Source organism: Panthera pardus, unplaced genomic scaffold (genome assembly GCF_024362965.1).
Source record: "Panthera pardus isolate Hobbes unplaced genomic scaffold, ASM2436296v1 HiC_scaffold_7, whole genome shotgun sequence".
NCBI classification, from domain to species: Eukaryota; Metazoa; Chordata; class Mammalia; order Carnivora; family Felidae; genus Panthera; species Panthera pardus.
This window is the reverse complement of record NW_026527002.1, coordinates 49,092,513-49,113,353: the sequence shown is the minus strand read 5'-3', so window position 1 is coordinate 49,113,353 and position 20,841 is coordinate 49,092,513. Positions and strand designations below refer to the sequence as shown.

Here is a 20,841-nt window from a genome sequence, read left to right as displayed (position 1 = left end):
AGCAGATGCTGTTTTATGGAACTTACCAAATAGTATTTTTTAAATCTCTTTTGTATCATTAGCTCTCTTTCAAATGGTCTCTAAGATCTGTTTTACAATTATCTAAAAAAGTACAATTGTCATATGAATTTTTTTTAAGTTTACTTATTTATTTTGAGAGGAGAGAGAGAGAGAGAGAGAGAGAGAGAGAGAGAGAGAGAGAATCCCAAGCAGTCTCCACGTTGTCAGCGTGAAGCCCGATGTGGGGCTTGAACTCTCAAAGCCTGAGATCATGACCTGAACCAAAGTTGGACACTTAACACACTGAACCACTCAGGTGCCCTATCATAAAATTCCTCAAGAGTTAAGAAGAAAAGTGTAAACCCTAATAAAACTTGCTCTTCTCATTTAAAAGAAACCTGATTTTTATCTGCCAAGGGCTAAACTTAGTGAGTTTTTCCTGCTTCAAAATGTGTGATCAAACTCCATTCCTTCATTCACTGTGTAGAATTATATTCCAATGACTATACTTGGACCTATAATAGAAATAAAGGTCCTTCGACTACGGTATAAAATGCAAAACACACACTTCAACTTAATATGTCAGGAAAATGACTGGCCTTATGAAATTATTTTCCATCACATTTTGGCTCAAAGTATTAATAGGTGGTATTGATTGAGAAAAATAATCAACTTACATATTCATTAAAGATGTGATGATAGTTCAATATACTACATTCTATTGGTCACAGTCTCGAGTCAGTTTTTGAAAAGCTTTAACTTCATCTAACTTTTATTAAACAATTGGAAATCCATCTGAGTTGCTTGTTACAAAATTTACTGTTCTCTCTTCTAAAATTACCTCCTTTTTCTCTGAAGCTCTCATTACCATCTCTATCATTCTTTACTCTCATTTTGTTCTGGACGGGAATGCACTGGTCCTCATTTTTCTTTAGGCTTTGGAGAGTTTGTGGAATCCTTTATTCAGTGCTAGCGAATACAGATCAAGTCCCCACTTACAGTGTTGAGAGTCTACAGCTGAGAAAGCTCACCCCAGCTTCCTCCCACCAGAATGAAAGGAAGGATTAATAGCTACAACTGCAGTTTTAAAGTCTGTGCTAAGAAAGACTTCAAATTATGTTTAGATAAAAATTAAAAGTAACTTAGGACATGAGATTCGAACCAAGAACATTCTCTTTCCTCTGTAAATTTAACCATTCCACATATGTCTTAGTATTTTTTTTTCCTAAGAAAAATTGCTTCCATCATCAATCTTCTCCTCTTCCTAATTTTCAAACTCCCTCAACAAAGTACTTTTCTTTTACCTTTATGCATCACATAGAGATTCCTTTGTTCAAGCTGTTGAATTCCCCCTCCCAAAGCTTAGCCTAAGGTCTTTATTTTTCTCCGTGTTTTCTCCCCTACCATATTCAGTAGTTCGTTTCTTCCCTATCCTACCATCTATTCTTAACATTTTCCAATCTGTACTGTCAACCACACCTATCCTGAGCTTCCTTCTCCACTTCTTCCTGCATCGCTGCCCACATCCTAAATCTTTTCCACTTGCGAATTCTGAACCCAGAAGCCTTTCATTAAATCTTATGCGTTCTCAGCCTCGTCACAGAATGCTCATCTCACCTGTTAGCCTGAACGGAAAGCTGCCCCTTCAACAAGAACACTACCTGTCCGAAACAATTTGAGGAGAAACGGCTCAAAATCCTATACTTTAAGTAATAGGGAATCCTGGAAGTGGTACCAGCATTTTTCTATGTCTGCATTTCTCCTTTCACATGTTTACTTTTCTAATTCCATGTAACATTTATCGCTTTTATGTTCATACCATTATACTTTCTTGCTGTTACTGTCTACTTCCGCCCTACCTTCCTTCACCCATTCTCTGTCACACTTAGGGCGTCAGTGGCTCTTCAATGCCTATATAAAAATTCTAACATCAAAGTTTGTTGCTTTCGGGGTGCCTGGGTGGCTCAGTTGGTTGAGCGACTGACTTGGGCTCAGGTCATGATCTCACTGCTCGTGAGTTCGAGCCCCGCGTCGGGCTCTGTGCTGACAGCTTGGAGCCTGGAGCCTGCTTCGGATTCTGTGTCTCCCTCTCTCTTCCGCCCCTCCCCCGCTCATGCTCTATCTGTCTGTCTGTCTCTCTCAAAAATAAACATTCAAAAAAATTAAAAAAAAAAAAGTTTGTTGCTTTCCTTTCCTTTCCAAACTGTAGTCCAAGCCCCACTTCAGAAATTCACCCCCAGGATCAAACCCTGTATCTTTCTATTATTTGGAATTGTCTAACATCTGAAAATTCTAAGCATCACTAAATCAATCTCTGAAAATAACACTCTCCACTTGCCTCCATTAGCCTGAATATCTCTATAAATTCCAGTTCTTTCATTAAAGCCCTTCTTTCCCAGTTCACGGAAAACTCTGTATCTGAATGTGATTTAACTGCATGGCATGATTTCACATGACCAGCATCTTCCCTAATCTCAGACATCACTTTAAACACTTTGCTTGCAGGCCACCCTCAACACCCTCATCCTTTTTCTTTCTCCTCTAACTGCCTGCAAACTTCCAACAATTTGTCTGAAGTGTGCTAATGAATCAATCACACGACCTTAAAGACCATCACGAATTTAAGTTCTTCATGTAAACTATCCTCCTTCTACATATCTTTGGTGAACTCTCCCTTGTATCCTCCAGGATAGCTACTCTTCATTTTAACTTCCCCAAGCCATTATTAGGAAGCCTAGTCTACAGTCACCCTCATTCTTTTTTCTTTTAGGTCTCTCTTTCCTTCTCTTCCATCTGGCTTCCACGGTCCACAACTTCACTAAAACCATTTACACAAACATTGTTATTGGTTAACATTTAACAATAGTTGCCCTTCTCTTGAATTTTTCTGATGAGTATATCCTTCTTGAAACACTTTCCTTTCTTGACCTCTGTTCTTTTCTAGATATCCCACTGTCTTTCAATGGTTCTTTTCATCATGGTTTTCTGGCTCTTGTTCTTCCCTCCTCTCCTTAAATGTAAAAAAAAAAATGTTGGTAATCCCAGAATTCTGATTCTTGGCTCTCTTCTTATTCTTCATATACTTCTGGAAATTCCCTTCATTCCAATGGAATCAGTTAAATGCTGATTCCTTATTCTACGTCTCTAGCCCAGACTTCTCTGCTGAGTTCCAGACCCATACATTCAATCACTTCTAATAGATGTTTATACCTGAATATTCCAAAGGAATATCAAACTCAGTTCATCCTCACACTGAATTCTTAATTTTTTCCTAAGACTTTTCCAACCTATATTCCCTATCTTGATAAAATGTGCCCCCATTTACCTATACATTTCAGTTACCTGAAATTATTCCTCCTTTTCTTGCATCAGTAATATCCAATCAGTATGTAGGTCCTATAGGTTTCACATCTTTACTTTCTCTATTGATACCTTAAGTCACCCCATCATCATCTCTTCACTGATCTGTGAAACAGCCTCATAAATGATCTTTTTGTCTCTACTGCTCTTGTCCACTTTTTATATAGTTTCCAAAGTAATCTTTCTAGAAAAAAATATCCAATCTTGTTCCTCTCTTGCTTCACATGTGTCAATATCCTACATGTTCTTCAGAAACCCTCCCCTTCCCACTTTTGCCTAAATTTGTTTGAAGTCATTTTCCCTGAGATGTTGTCTACACATGAGGACAACATCTTTCTAGTTTTTAATGTTTAATTCATATGTTATGTCTTCTAGGAAGTCTTTCTTGAACTAATATCCATACTTTCCAGGTGGAAATGATCACACCGTCCTTTGTGATTCCACTGTATTTCTACACATATAGATTTCTCACAGCACCTGTAATATTATTGCATTTACTCGTCAGATTCACTCTACAAAAAGCCTACGAGGATGGGGAGCTATTTCGTGTGTCCTGTTATTTCCAGCACCTAGAACAGTACCACATCACATGAGTTCAAGAAATGAGTGTTGAATGAACGTTCGAGATTTAGTTCAAGTGTTACTTTTGCCATAAAGTCTTTTCTGGCCATCTAGTTGAAACAGACTTTATTTGACTTTAGAGCTTTGCAGAACATATTGTTAGAATCATCCACACTGGCACCTAAACACAGCATGTTCCCCACATATTATAACTCCTCGGTGATATTGATAGCATGTGTAGGACATGTATTAGATCTTTAGTGTTCTCCGCAGTCTAGCACATTGCAGAACTCATGATAAAAATAAGATACTTTTAAAATTATGTAACATAAAGTTGAAAACAAGGTTTAAGTCTAAAATAAGTTGAAGAACGAAATACGATTAATCTGTTACTTTAATTTCAATGGCTAAATACTGTATGCCTATATGTATGTACATAGATACATATATTGGGATCTGGAGTTAGTTACCCAGTTATGGAAAAAATACATATACATATATGTACATATTATGTAAATATTAATCTTTTTCTTTTTTATCAATCTAATTGGAGCGGTTGCTGCTAACAGTTGAATGTACCACTACCTAAAATAAAAGTGCCTGCAAGATTTAACATTTTGTTATATTAGAGGAAAATGAAAAATTATGAAATGAATAAAAAATAGTAAAGAATTTCTAAAACAAGTTAGATAAATGAAAAAGTAACAAAGAAAAGCAGAAGAGACAGACCTGTATGTCTTCTCCTTGTGGAGTCCACTTCTTCTGTGATCACATCGTGTAATGGACAGACATAGACAAAGGAGATGGGTGTGAGTGGATGTACTCAAGAGGTAAAAAGTGACACTGAAGGAAAGGGCCCCAAATCATTTTGAGAAAGAATCCTGTACACAGTTGCAGGGAAGAAATAATAAAATACGTACCATACGCAAAAAAATTAAAAAATAATACGGAGGAATTGATGGAGAATTGGTTAAGCTATTATGGGTTAGCAGAATCAGAAAAATAAAGTTAGTGTAGAAATAAAGAGGATTCAAAAGTTTACAATTATTTATGGACAGCCCCAATCCTGAACACTGATGCTGAGGAAAGATACCATTAGTAAAAACAATGTTACTTGTATGACCATATTGTTCAAGACATTCCTGAGTCCATTTAAAATCTGTGAAAATGCTTTTAGGATTTTTAATTGTCATTTAAAGGAAATAATTTAACTGAATCGACTTTTAAAAGAACAATAAAATAGTTCCAACAGATTTCTATACCTTTCAACTATCCCAAATGCATGAGTGCACACATGAAAATAAAGTAGGGCTATCAGGCCAATGTTCCACGGAATTACTTCAGTACAGCAAAATATTATCATAAAAAATATTATGGAGAGTTATCAAGTAGAAAACTCAGTATAAAAGAGTAGCTGAAAGATATGGCTTTACTTAAATATTAAAAATTCCTAATAACCTTAAATTTCCACAAACTTTACTCGATCATATTCCCTTATAATACCTATTTATTCAGAAAATTATTACACACACCATATAACACATCATTGACAGCTCTATTTAAATTTGCCCATCAAAATCCAATATCTACCGTGATAGATATGGCACACATTTTGGAAATACTTCCTTCTCCTCTACTAGTGAAGTTCAGAAGACATTTTACACAGTGATTGAGAGCAGGAGATATCTGCTAAACTCAGCATTCTAGGAAAAAATTTCTTCCAAAGATATTAGTGAGTTAGTATGATTGACACAGACAAACACTATAAATACAAAGCCAAAATCTATTTAATTGCATTCTTAGCTTTGAATCAGGTACCACAAAATTCTTAAATCAAAGCACCACATTCACTTCTGCAATAGTTATATCATAGTTTTTGAGTGACATATAGAAAAACGTATTCTATCAAAATATACTTCGCACATTGACATATTGAAATTATAACTCGTAAGAGGATTCTTTCCTATAACAAACTTATCTCTTTTTCTGAAGAGTGAGAAAATGAAAACTTTCCACTAGGAAAAGATTGCTAAGATGACCAAATCTTGTTTTCTTAGAAAAAGGAGAAATTCTAGTATGAATTACAGAGAACTGAAAACGAATGACACATTTTGAAATTTAGTAATGTCATTTTTATTACTGTTTGAGCACATCTTTGATCTATTCAAAATTGGACACTAAATCTCATCATAATTGCATTACAAACCAGACTATGTTGAGAGGATTGACTATCCTCTTGAAATGTATGCCATACATTAATATGATATATGCCATATTTTGTTTTCCATACCTAGTCCACCCACTTCTCAAAGACAGAAAAATCAGAGATATACTAATAACATAGATTAATTCTGATTTTTATCATATCTTATTTCTCATAGGCAAAATTTCTCTATATACATGTTTACCATACTATTAAAATAATTTCCTTGCACGTTAAAATGAAATTGATAGGACTTGGATGAAATGACCGTGTAGGTGAATTCCTTCTCTAAAATAAAAAGTTACTTATTTTTTTTTTTGCAGAAAACATAAAAAAACAACATAAATGCAACTTCTTTCACTACCCAGCATTTCCCTGTATCTTGAATCACTTTATAATGGCACTGAGGCAATGTTCTTCATGTTATATGGATTCAAAACATTCAAAATTCTTCTCAACTAATTCATCCATTAATTATAGAGAATAACTGAGGCAGACAGAGTTCGGTGACTTACCCAAGGTCACACAACAAGTTCAGTGGCAGAACCATAAATAGAACAGAGGTCTCCTGATTACCAGGTCAATTTTCTTTCTACTAGATGCTATATGACCCAATAAAAACATGTGAAATAAAAAGCCAAGCAAAGAAAAAACAAAAAATCTTCTCATGGTGGCACCTGATTTGGACATTGTATTATATAGCATTTAATTGGAATATTTTTTAAAAGAGGTAAGTGCTATAATTATACAAGCAGTTCACTGATGCTTTCACTCTTATCAGGAATATGGTAACACCTAGCACCAATAATTTAATTTACAAAAATACAAAATTCCTATTACATAAAAGGCTGAAAATGAAAGATTTGATAATGATCTCACTACTACCTGAAAGTGCCCATTTAATCACTTTTCCATCATTTATATGAATATGATCCATTAATAAATAGGTCATAACCATAATTATATTAAAAATCACTTAATTTTAATTAGCAGATAGAACATTCATTTAAATCATCTCAAAGTATAATTTACAGTTCCACAAAATATATTTTAAAAGTTTTTGACATTTTTGTCTTCCTTGTTATTAAAATTTGTATTACATATACTTTGTATTAAAACAGCTTCATTTTAAAAGAGAAACTTATAGTTCAACCTTATCATTTAAGCAGCTATGTCTTATTTAAATGGTAATAAAATGTAAATTCTTATTTCACATATACTATTAATGAATTGCAGACTTCAGTAAATCTTGAAGAAGCAGAGTACTGCCTCCACAGTTCCTATCTCCCTACTTTTCCTTTGATCATTACTATACCATAAACATTCTGCTCTTAGGTGCCATTTTAATGGCAGTTGTCATGAGAACTCTTTCTAAAGCTTCCTTTTATCAATAGCCAGTTAGATAGTAAGAAGTTAAGGATAGTAAAAGTATACTCTCTTTTATGTATCCATTACTGTCATAACTGTGTTTGGTTCATAGTTTTAAGCTTAGAAAGCTAAAGACTTTGTAGAGAGAATGTACAGTATTTTTTTTTTTTTGGTTCATTCCATCATATGAGCCAACAAAGAAGAAATAAAATATTTTCATGTATTATATTGAAATAGACACTTAAAAATATAATGAATACTTCATAAGCCCCATAAAACCATTTCTTCACTTAAGGTAAATTATTTTTGACAAATATTTTTCAATATAGGTGCATCAAAGTGTAAACTTGAAAAAGAATGGGGTTTTAATCAAGCAAAGTAATACAATATCTATCTATTTATCTATCTACATACCTACTAAAGTTGTCTGTATTTTGGTTCTGAAAATTTTTAAAAATCTACTAAAGATAAATACATAAAATAATTACTTTCATTAATTTATTTGGAAAAAAATTAAGTTCATAAGAATGAATGCGATGTCAAATTTTATGCAAAATTTTGTGCAAACCAAAAATTTTCCCTTGCCAATATAATGTATCAACTTTTATTATATTTTAACTTAATTACCTCAAGTTCAAAGAGAAATCATCTGTAATCAACTTAACTTAAAAAGGCATATATATGGGGCCTGTTTATACATAAATGCAGTTTTTACCGAGGGTGTACTTTGTTGATGGTTGAAGTTCTCATTGAACATCATATACCACAGACATAATATTGGTCCTATTATCAGATGTAATTGTACTTGAATAAACACGTGTCCTTCAGGAAGGAGTAAGCATTCTGTTAAAAAGATTCCTGGCAATCAAACAGAAGCCTCAAAACTTTAAGAGCATAATGGAACTTTCACTTAATTAAAAACTAATCAGTTATGAGGGCTTTTTAAAAGTCATAGTGTCTTAGAATGTCTCTTTGGGGTCAGGAGAGATACCTTTCAAAATGAAGCCTAAATAAGCAACTATTTAGTAGGAGAGCCTCAATGACACAAAGGTCAGGATGGATCTAGAATATAAAAACAAAATGTTTACCAAGTTTACTGATTTCAAACTAAAACTGCTCCACTGTGACAAAATCTTGTTGAAAAATTCCTCAACCAAGTGATTTGAGTTTATTTTTTAAACTAATTATTACTTTCCATAGTTTTGTTAATAACCATAAAGTTATTGAACCCTTATAATAACTTCTACCTATTAAAATAAGCACGGTACAATATTTTACAATATTCTGCTATTTTTAAAAGCTCACTAATAAAAATGTTTATCTTTTAAACATCTTCGTTCTCATTCCTAGCTGTACCGTTTTTTTCTGATTCTGTCCTTGAGGTCTGACACATAATGCAGCTTTAAATACGGAAGAAAAATATGCCCAGAGTATGTATTGAGGGAGCTTAAAATAATTGACTTTCAAACTACATCACACGATCATTAAAAAGACAGTCACTGAATTCCAGCTTGGCCTTATAAGCTTATCTTATGTTCAGAGGAAACTGATCCAACTTTAAGCAATGGAATGCATAACCATGAAATTTTACTTTATCGATAGGAACATATAGTTGTTATCAAAGAATGCTATGTTTACATCTGAAGATATCATTAGTATTTAATTCTGAAATCCCATCAGTTGATGTGCGTTGTATAAAATATTTACTTAGTTTTTACATTACTTTTTTTTCTATCAAAAATAAAATATATTCATTCTACAACAATCCAGAAATTACCAGTCTCTAATACTGCCCAAGAACACAGCCTTGATGCGATTTTCCAGATTAGATGGATTAGACTAGCATCTAACTAGAAGACTAATTTAGATTATTGATTTAGATGGAAAACATTGTTTCTACTATTAAGAAGTGTTAAAATATTAAAAAATAAAGGGAAGCAAAAGTCCCTAACATCAAAATACTCAAAAAATGTCAAGTATTAAATTCACTAACAAAATACAACTCTCAATATTTACTTTTCTTAAGATAAACTTCATGAAGCATAATTACAAAGGGAGAAGAGAAAAAAAAATCCCTACCTTCACCACAGTTACAGATCCATAAAGAATACAATATGGAGATATCCATGTTAGAAAAAATTAAAGGTTAATACATTAACTAAATCATATAATATTAAAACTAAGGGTTTATGCATACAAGATGCTATAGTATGTCGCAAAACACAACTTGCAAAATATTGTAACAGTAACCCAACAAAGAAGTTCACTGTCCTCTACTTTCCCAGAGAAGCACAGACTTATTTTCCAGATAAGAAACAGCAAAGTAAGTGGCACCATCATGGTTTCGGGGTAATTACAATAAAGGGAGCCAGGTCATTTCAAAATTTTCCTAGATATAGTATATTTTACACGTAGAAAATAACAAATCAAGGCAGGTAACCTTTTTATGAATAGTATCAATTAATTATCAAATGTTTCAGAAATCATTTAAAATTGTTATCTCAAAATACATTCTGAACTATTTAAGTCCAAGATCTTTAATTGGAGAAACTATATCAGTTCTAAAACATTCATTCAGTATGACTAACTAAAGTTAGCTTTACCACCAAAGTTTTTTGTCAGATGAGTTTAAATAAAATATGAGATACAATATTTTATGCAAAATATGCTCTTTCCTCAGATACATTTCAATTACTATAAGAACAGATAACTCACAAAGTGAAAAGAGACGGAAGTTTTTCAGTGTTTAATAATACTGCATTATTATCGATCACAGTATTCTAGTCTAGAATAAGATTGCTCATTGAAAAAATAAACAACAGATTTTCCATACTCAAAAAATCCTGACTTGTGTGAAGAATGTTTTATTAACTTTATGGCCTAAACAAAATCTAATCCACGTTCTACATAAGGAAGATGTTGGTGATTTACACTAAACATTATCCATAAAACCTGAAGTTTAAAATCATTTGTATGATTTTTATATTTTATGCTCATAACTAAGATATTAATGTAATAAATATCATTATGTTTCCCAGGGACCTTCATCTATACTATCAATTAAGTAAGAGATATTGAATATATATCACCCCTTTGGCTGATAATCCCCTTAGGGCAGTCTAGTTTTTTGAGATGTCAAGATTTTTCTTTAAAAAAAAGATACTAATCCATAATACTTACAGTTCATCCAAATATTGGTTAATTTTCTAGCCTACATAATGCCATGTATTCCTCTGGTTCTATAGTCTTGGATTTAAAATAAAAATTGCAAATGACTTTTTTACATTGTTAGTATACATCCTAAAAATGAAAAAATTTCCAGGTATTATTCTTGCACAGACTTTCATAAAACAGCAACAAAAAAATATAACAATACAGGCTATTGCTACATAGCTGACTTTGCATCTCAGATTTGGGTTCAAGTCTTTACAAAATTTTTCTAATACCACAAGTTTACTACAATAGTCTTCTGATGAAGAATCTTTAACAATTAATGGAAGATGGTATCTTAGATTTTACCGAATGAAAATGATGTATTAAACACTGAGTACAATCAATAGATTATTAGCATCATAGATGTATTTAAATATAAAATAAAGGATGACTCCAAACATACGTTCCATACAGCTCATGCTCAAAACATGTCACTGAAATGTAATTGGCCCCACCTGATATCCCACTACTTTCCTCTCATGCCATCACTTCAAAGTTTCAATAATTGAAAAATATTCTTTACATATCCTACCTTACTTATAGAAACAAACAAAAATATTTAAGGACACTAACATTTAGCAGTGCTTACTGCCTTAGCATTCCACATACTTACTCATGACATGTAGGGTGTGAATTTCCAGGACCAGTTTGAATTTCCCAGTAAATAGGAAAATGCACAATTGCCAACAATAGATAACTCTATATAAACATTTTATCATGACGTCAAAGCAAGCACTCTAACGACGTTAATTTTCCTGTACTACACATGAAGTTTATATTCAATTAGGGGACTAAAGGGATAAAAAAAAATATATGCTATATGTGAGAATATACAAATTAATAATATTTAGAGGGCATTTAAAAAATTTTGTTTGTGAGCTTTAAAAAAATTTTTTTTAGCTAAACATTGCATTGCTTCATGACTTTAATATTCAACATAATTTATTTGCATAGATATATAGGGCCACAAATCTATTTATGTAATCAGCATGATGGCAAAGGAGACAAATAAATAATAGTTTATGACCAAGGATAACTCATATCACATAATATAGCAAGGGAAGAGTTTTACAGTAATCATTAATTTTACACTGTTTACCTTTGAATCCCATTAAGTATATTAAGATAATTACTACCCAAATAAACTGTGATTCTTAATTGAAAATTTGAAAAAGAGAAAGATATTTTTCTTACAACTTATAAATATATTTAGATTCCTAAAGTAAATTCCAGTTTATTTTACTAAATTTTCAGTATGTGTTTTACTAAAAGATAATTCACAGACTAAGCCATTTTGGCTTTCTTTCCGGACTTAGGTAACATACTACTTTTTCTTGAAGCAACCTATTCTCCTTAACAGCACTATCACAACTGTGGTAACTTAATCATTAGTATTATTACTTTTCATTTATGTATTTTTGCCAGAATATAAACTCTATGAGGGCAATTGCTGTATCCATGTTGTTTATGCCAATAACTCAGTGCCAACCACAATGCCTGGCATACAACAGAATAGCAGTGAATACTCACAAATAAGTTAGTTTAATTTATACACTGACATAGTTTAAAGCCTAAATGTTTGAGACCTAAGATGAACTAAGTCACCATTTAAAAATACATTAACACTGTTACTATAGACACAGTCATTTTAATGACAATATCACTATCAAAAACGCCATTTACATCCTAAAATTTTGAATGAAATTTTCAACGTGTACTCTCATCCAATTACTGATTAAAACTAGGACTGATTATTCAGTTTATTGATTACCTCTGCCTTTTACTCCTGGTTCAAGTTTTTGTTTTCTACTTAGTTAATAATACTTCTCCAAATAAGAAAAGAAAGAGAGGAAAATAAAACCGCTTTATTTCAATTCATTCATAGAAATAATGGACTGAAGAGACTACTGAATTCACACAATACGCTACCATTCCTTATTGTAGCAATATTTTTAGTTGCAAAAGTTGTAAGTAAGTCATTGCCAGTATCTGGTTTAATGTCTTGACAGTATCATTGGAGCTTTGTACAGTACTTTTTAAGGATGCAAATAATACCTCTCCATTATTAAGGTAATTTAATTAAGTATATTTGTATCTGGTTATATATTTAATTATATATTAAATTTAATAAATTTAATAAATAAATATATTATATTTAATTATATATTGTGATACCTTTCCATTAAGGTACTTCAATTTGGGTCAAAACAGCCAAATATATAAATGGCCATTTGTGTTTAAATTAGTCAATTCTTCTCCTATAGAAATAATCTTGATGACAAAAAATCTGTTTTTTCCAAACTATGTAGAATTCATTTTCTAAACAAATCTTGAAATAAAGTGCTCACCATTCTAATTAAATAGGTTCTACGCACTATGAAGTTCACACCAAAATGAGAAAAAGGAGGTACGAGAAGCACACACATATTTAAAAAGCATGAAATGCAATGCTTACAGTCTCATGCTTTCAGTGGTTTTCCAAACCCTGACAAACCTGACTCAGATTGGTGCTTCTTTTTCGGCAATGATTTGTCATCGCTTATTGTACCATTCACCTTTTTCTGGTCTTCCCATGTGACTTCTAGTATAAATCAAAAAACAATAATCAGACCTTGTCGGAAGTATAGAGAATGTGTGCAAAAAGAGCCTAAAAATACTTCAGGAATATAATTATTTTTTAGACTTCTCCCCCTATGCTTTTCCATAAACTCTTAGTAATATGTAGTCGATGTTTTAGATACAGGAATGTGACATTTGAATTTTTTTTTTGATTTCAAAATCCAGAGCACCAAAATTTATTCCAGTAAATTCCAAAACATATTTTCAATAAAAATCGATCGGGGCCAAAATATAAAAAAAACTATAATTAAAATGGTTTGGCAAACAAAGTTTTTTTTTTCCTTGGCTGATATTAAATAACGTTAATTTCTTTTAGAAATAAATGTTTTGCTAACCATTGTGTTATTATGGTGAAATAAAATGTTTATATGGAATTAAAATGCAGAGACCTCAAAAGATATCAAGAGAAAATCTACAAATACATTTTAATATACGATAAGATAAAATTACTAGTTATTTTGCTACCTTATTCAGTACTTTCATTAAACCACAGAAAAATTTATGTGCAATGAGGATATTATTTCAATGGAAACTACTAACAGTTTGGTGTCATTGAATATGAGTTACCTGGCTTATCTAAGATTATTCAGAATTATTTGTAGTATTATATAATATTTTTCATTCAACAAATATATATTCAGCACCTATTATAATCCAGGCACGTCTAGGCACTGGGAATATAACCATAAACAAAAAAAGGCAAAAATCCATGCTCTCATAAAGTTTATATTCTAGTAGGAGAAATAGATTAAACAAGATAAACAAGTAAAATGGTTTATGACTTAGAAATGTGTAAGTGCTCAAAAGACAAACATGAAGTGGGTAAGAGAAAAAAAAATGGCCAGGGTGTGATGGAAGCTTGAATAAGGTAGTCATGAAGGCAAGTTTTGAGTAAAGAACTTAAGGAAGGAAGTAAGGGAGTAAACCATACAGTTATTTGGGGAGAAGGCATTACAATCGGTAGAACAGCACAAGCAAAAGTCCCGAGGTAAGAGCCTGTCTGACATGTTCTAGAAAAGCATGGACGTCTCTGTGGCTGGCACAGAGTGAATGAAGGGGAAAATACTAGAAGATGAGGTTAAAAAGGTAATAAAATGGGAAGTGGGGGAGTGCAGTTCATGTAGGGCCTTGTAAGTCATGTACCAAAAGACTCACTGACCACCATTTAATCTTAATCTCAGTAGCATTCATAAGCACTTATGCATACACTTGCCTGTTTTTTATTCACATTTTTAAAGCTATCTTATGAGTAGCTGGTTACTATTGACGTATAGTTGTAATCCCCTGAGGTTTCACCATGCCATACAAAATCCTCTGGTGCCTTATCCTCCTTTGGCCATAAATTATGGAATACTAACATCTTAAAATACTGACCTAAGCAAAACATAGCTAGGAAGATGAAATCACTGTCAAAGATGGGAAAATAGGCCATCTCTAGCATATCTGCTAGAATCAACTGCATCAATTATGAGGGTTTTTCAGTTCCTAAACCTGAAATAAATGTTATTAATACTAAGTCACTTTATTCTGGTCCCACATGAACCGGCTCCTGTGAAGAAACAAACTCCTTGATTTGGGAGTATTAAAGTAACACTGAGGTGTATCATCGATACCCTGATTTTCCAATTGGTAAATAATCTGCTAAAGATGCAATATAGGATTCTGAAATGGTAAACAAGCTAGATAGAGATGCTACATTTCAATCAACTGCTAGTGGAAAGAAAAATTTTAAAACATTTAAAGAACAGACACATTTTCTAATAACTTCCAATGCTCTAGTTAAGCGATAAGAATAAAGGAATCATCTGCCCCTTAATCCAAATTAATGTGTAATATCCAAAATCAAGAGACCAATTCCCTCATTTTGCAGAAAATAACAAGTTCATTAGTAACAAAGTATTCCTTGCATTTGGTTACCCACCTACATGATATGAAAGATTTAACAAGCATTACAGACTTGTTTCTAAAATCACAATTGCTAAAACCCTAAACATTTGTCATTTTAGAATTGTTACACCTTTCACCACTTGATAGTTTGTAATGTTACAAAATAGAAGACATGCTACTTTTGAAGTAAGATTGAGTATGTATGTAGAGGTTGAAAGGGCTTGTTTTGAAAATGGTACAGCCTATCTGTAAATTGGCAGGAAGCATATTCTGAAGGGTGGAATAAAAAAAAAAAACACCTTAACACATGACATGTTTAATTTTAAACATTTTCTTTGAGTTGACAAACATTTTAGATGAAGAGAAATTGTTTAAAGTCATTTGTCTTGTGTTGGCAGAGTGAAATTAGCCAGTACTTGTTGAAAATTTATTACACGTCAATAACAAAAGAAGTTCCATAACCATCAATTTATAAATGTCAGCCAGTGTAACAATGAAAGATGACTTAGGCTATCAAGGCTATCAACAGTTGACAAAAAAATGTAATAGATATGTTACCAGACTGAGACCCACGGTGGTTTCTAGGAACATTTCTACTATTAACTATGTGTATAACCTTAGGCAAGTTTCATAGTCTCTTTGGTCTCCTAGATGTTATATTTGAAGTGAGAAAGCTGGTCTTGAAAATTTGAAAGGTTATTTTCATCTCTGAAAATACAGGGTTGCTCTTGCTTCTTATTATTCTAGATTGATGAGGCAGATTTTATGGAAGAGTACCTAAACCAGAGATGAAAGTAGGACACCGAGAGTTTAGAAGATTTTCCAAAAGTTCTAAATGTGACTATTATTAAATGCTTGTTGAAACTCAAATGTCTATTTTAAAACATAATTAAAGTCACAAAAAGAACAGAAGTGACTACTGACTCATTAATTCATTCATTACCCAAAAGCCAGTGCTAAAAGGTAGCCATATTTAAGCCCTTTTTGAACTACAGGTCACATCATTAAAATGAAATATTTACAGTAATTAAAAGCAAACTAGTTTTGTATCAGGAAAATCTTCAAATTGTTTGAAAATTGTTTTAGATATATTAAATAAAAATAGCAAAAATATCACTGATGCAACATCTTAAAGACAGTCTTTTCTGTTAAAGGACTATTGTGGTAATTTAAAAAATAAAATAATCTCCTTAATGTTAAATAATCATGAAACTTAAAATGAAATTTAAGTAAAAAGTGCAATCCATGATACTGTATACCCAGTACCCAAAGGTAAAAAGTAAAAAAAATCAAAGATGTATCATGTAATTTAATTGGCAAGTATCACTTTGAAAGAATCCATTCAAGTACAGACAAAAAGTTTGTTCTGGAGGGATATATATATATATATATATATATATATATATATATTTTTTTTTTTTTTTTTTTTTTTACTAGTACTCTGAGTATTTTAAAACTGAATTGAGTAGATATTCAGTTGTGAATTTAATTTGTAGATGGGAAAGCTTAAAGACATCTTTAACCAATGTTAGATAATGTAAAGAATGATTTTACTCATGAAGACTTAACTATGAAGTGTGTTTTTAAGTGACATTTAAGAAACCCACATGTCTTCAAAATAACTGTATTCCAGCTAGTTTTCATCACACTAGGCAGCCAATCCTACAAATACTACAGTTTAAAGAGCACAGATTCTTACATTAATAAGACTGCATTTATATAATCCTGTATGTTTCAATGTGCTCCCACATACAGCATTGTATTTAATGCTATAAAAGACAAAAAGGAGCTTCTATCACGCGGTTGGTTTCTAGAGGTAAGAAAACAAAGAGCTGAATAGTTATCTACTGTATGAACCATCCCACATCCATTACCTCATCTGATTCTCAAAGTAACACAGTGGGAATAAAAGAAATATGCTAAGATTTCCTTTTCTCAGATGAACTAACTCAGGTTAAGGGCCTAAAGTCACATAGTTGGTACATAGTAAAGGCAGGCCCTGAGCCAAGGTCCAAAATATGTGCTCGTTCTCTAGTCCAATATCATGTTCCTAAGATTATATTGTTTTCAACAACAAACAGAAGATGGCTTTAGGATTATGTTTAGAAAGTCAGTGGTGGTATGGCTTGAACAATGGCTGAAGTATGCAGAAAGGTATGAGGTAGAAGGGAGTTTTTCACTAAATGTTATTACTCAATTGAGTCTTTGGGAGTAGAGAATAAAATGAGCAAAAGGGAAAGTAAAGTACGGGGCACCTGGGTGGCTCAGTCGGTTGAGCGTCCCACTTCGGCTCAGGTCATGATCTTGAGGTTCATGAGTTCTGGCCCCATGTTGGGCTCTGTGCTGACAGCTTGGATCCTGGAGCCTGCTTCAGATTCTGTGTCCCCCTTCCCTCTCTGCCCCTCCCCTGCTTGTGCTCTCTTTCTCTCAAAAAAAAAGTAAACATTAAAAACAATTTTTAAAAAAGGGAAAGAAAAGTAAAATAAGGAGAAATGGCCTCCAAGAAGGAAAGACTAGGAAAAGAAATTTTAGAATATTTATCTGGAAGTACTTTTAACTTCTACAACTGATTCACTTAGGCTTGTGGAACTGAATGAGGAGGGAAATTTTTAAATGCATTTATTCATCTTTACTGTGGTCTCTGATATAGTTCAGACCATCACAGCAGACTACTGAAATACGCTTTTAAAACAGTCATTGGTCCTGTCTCTTTTCTTTCGAGCCATCCTGTTCATCATCACTGACTTACTATTCCATAATACAGATGTGATTGAATGCTCAAAAATATATGATACATGCCTTGCTGTTTTATGATATCCCTGAATTTCTCCATATAAATTTTGGTCAAATGGTCGTTGGCCTTAGTTGGCAACGAATGTTATATTTAGGAAATATAAAATCCATTCCTATCTAGATATAATTCAAATTTGGAAATTAAGACATGGGTACAGTACTCTCCTTGCCCAAGAATCATTCATAATACAGAGAGGCAGCAAAACACAGTCAGCCCATACTCTAAATGCTCTCCAATTTCTAGAATGCTTGTATTTTTATTTTTTTTTTATTGTTTATTTTGAGAGAGAAAGAGAGAAAGAGCAGGAGAGGGGAGGGAAAGAGAGAGAGAGAGAGAGAGAGAGAGAGAGAGAGAGAGAGAATCCCAAGCAGGCTCTGCACTGTCAGCACAGAGCCCGATGTGGGGCTTGAATTCACAAACTGTGAGATCACGACCTGTGCCGAAATCAAGAGTCAGATGCTTAACCCCCTGAGCCACCCAGGCGCCCCTAAATACTTGTAGAAGCAAGTATCTTTTACAGAAACTGTCAAAAATACTTTATTAATTTTGGTTCCTTTGTAAACTTTTTTTTCCCCTCTCTTCTTCCTCCTTTCCTTCCTTTCTTTCTCATTGCAAGGTTATCTATATTTGAAATAAAGTAGATGACTATACATTGAGGCTCAAAGGACAAAATATTTTTCCTTTTATATGTTTAGGGACGTGACTTTTTGATAGGTAGCATGGTAGGGCTTAGTCTATAAACCTGATAGTGAGTGACTCACTAAATAGTCAGTTAGAGGTTATATCTGTTAAGTTTCCAAACCAAACGAAATTAACAAATAACAGTAAAAACATAGACAATAAATTGGAAGCAAAACCATTTGAGACTTTAGATCGTATTAGCTACATCTCCAAAAACACTTCGTTTCTTTAGAAAATTCTTACAGAATACTTTGTTTTACAGAAGAGGAAACTGAGGTGCAGAGAAATTAAAAGCCTTACCAGAGGTCATAGGCCTACCAGTAGAAATGAGCTTAAGAGCCAAGTATTGACTTCCAGTGGAGTCCTCTAAACACTACAGAACCTGAAAAGCACTAGTGATTTCAATAGTTCTCTGACTTAGAGCAAAGTATTCTAAGTATTTGCATATTGATTTTTACACATGGATTAAAACATGTACAAATGTATTAGCATGTTATGCAATAACTAATGCTGTAATCTAGCCTTACTTATTCCCTGTGGTATTGTGTCTTATGCAAGCTATGTGATCAAAAACAGTATCAGGATTAATAATTTCCTGAAAACTACTAAACAGTATCTATTGAATAAGTGGCTCAGTTTTACTTTTATAACCAGGTGCTTTTACTTTAAATTGAAAGTTTTCAGACTGTGTGCTAAAAATGCAAAATCAGAGCACGACATCACTAAGAAACATTAGTAATAACAGCTAACACTTACACGGTACTTATTATGTGACCAGTATTGTTCTGAGCAATTTAAATATACCAAATTATTTAAGAAAGTAAATTTATAGGGGTGCCTGGGTGGCTCAGGCAGTTAAGCGTCCAACTTCAGTTCAGGTACGATCTCACAGTCCGTGAGTTCGAGCCCCATGTCAGGCTCTGTACTGACAGCTCAGCGCCTAGAGCCTGCTTCACATTCTGTGTCTTCCTCTCTCTCTGCCCTCCCCCCATTTGCACTCTGTCTCTCTCTCAAAATAAAATAAAGACATAACTGTTTTCAAAGAAAGTAAATATATAGCACGGCTACAAAGCAAGCAACGTTATTTAGAGTAGACGAGTAGAGTAGGGGTAGTTCAAGGCAGAATTTGTCATTATGACTCTTCTAAGGTACCTAGTACTCTACCACATGTTACAGTACCCCTTTCCCTATACCTGCCTTTCCCCACTCATAGGCTCTAACTTTCTGCCTATGAAGATCTGTATGTGAGAATAGCTCAGGTCAGTCTCCTCAGGAACACTTAGATTTCAGTGTTCTGGAAAGCCTAAAAGCTTTTTATTATTAAAATAATTAAGCCATCAGAGATGAGCAGAATATAAACTATGACAAGCAGTGGAAGAAATATCTTAGGCTGAAAACCTACCCAGAACCCCTCAAAACTTACCTCTTCTTTATACCTATATATCACAATCTTTAAGACACTATGTAAGTGACATGCTATAAAATAATTTTACCAGCCCCGTTTTGTTATTCTTATTATATATTATTATTGTTTTAACTTGAGACCTCCCCAAAGCAGGAATCCGTTACTGCATTCTCAATAACCAACTAGTGCCATATACTGAAAATAGCACATATTGGTTGAAATGAACTAAACCATTAGCTAATAGTTAAAAGAAAATAAATGGTTGAAACCCATGCAAGGAGACTGTCACTTATCTGAAGAGGCACAGTATAGAAATGCTTACACTGGGAGTCAAGACTAGAGATGTGTTACCATGTGGGTTGAACAAAGCTGATTATCCTCTAGAATTCTGCTCCTTTATTAACAAAGGAAAGCAGTTTTAGGAAAAGATTTATAAGGTTCCTTGTAAATCTAAAAGTCTTCACTCTAAATCTAGGAGTAAAGCCACAGAATACCGATAATTACCCTGGTAAACTATAGGCAGATGGCTGGGGCCACATGACTCTACAAAGCAAACTGGCAGATCTTGATTTAGAAAACACACACACACACACACACACACACACACGCGCGCGCGCACGCACACAGCTTCCCACATATCCTGCATGTATTCTGTTTCTATGATCTCTTCCCTCTGTTACAGATTTTTATTGATTTTCTTCTCTTTACAGCCAAACTCTTTCAAAGGCATTATATTCACCATCTCTCTTT

General features: G+C 33.1%; 1 protein-coding gene across 49 annotated transcripts in view; it reads right to left on the bottom strand.

The window, feature by feature from the left end:
• Positions 1 to 20,841, bottom strand: part of RIMS2 (regulating synaptic membrane exocytosis 2) — a 601,231-nt gene that overhangs the window by 166,559 nt on the left and 413,831 nt on the right. For 26 of the 49 annotated variants that reach the window (XM_053896431.1, XM_053896433.1, XM_053896440.1 and 23 more), the window contains one exon: positions 4,651 to 4,683. The exons of 20 other annotated variants lie outside the window; for them this stretch is intronic. In XM_053896431.1, the coding sequence (XP_053752406.1) occupies positions 4,651 to 4,683 (33 nt within the window). The remainder of the gene's footprint in view (positions 1 to 4,650; positions 4,684 to 20,841) is intronic. 3 more of the 49 variants (XM_053896418.1, XM_053896424.1, XM_053896450.1) reach the window with 1 other exon arrangement.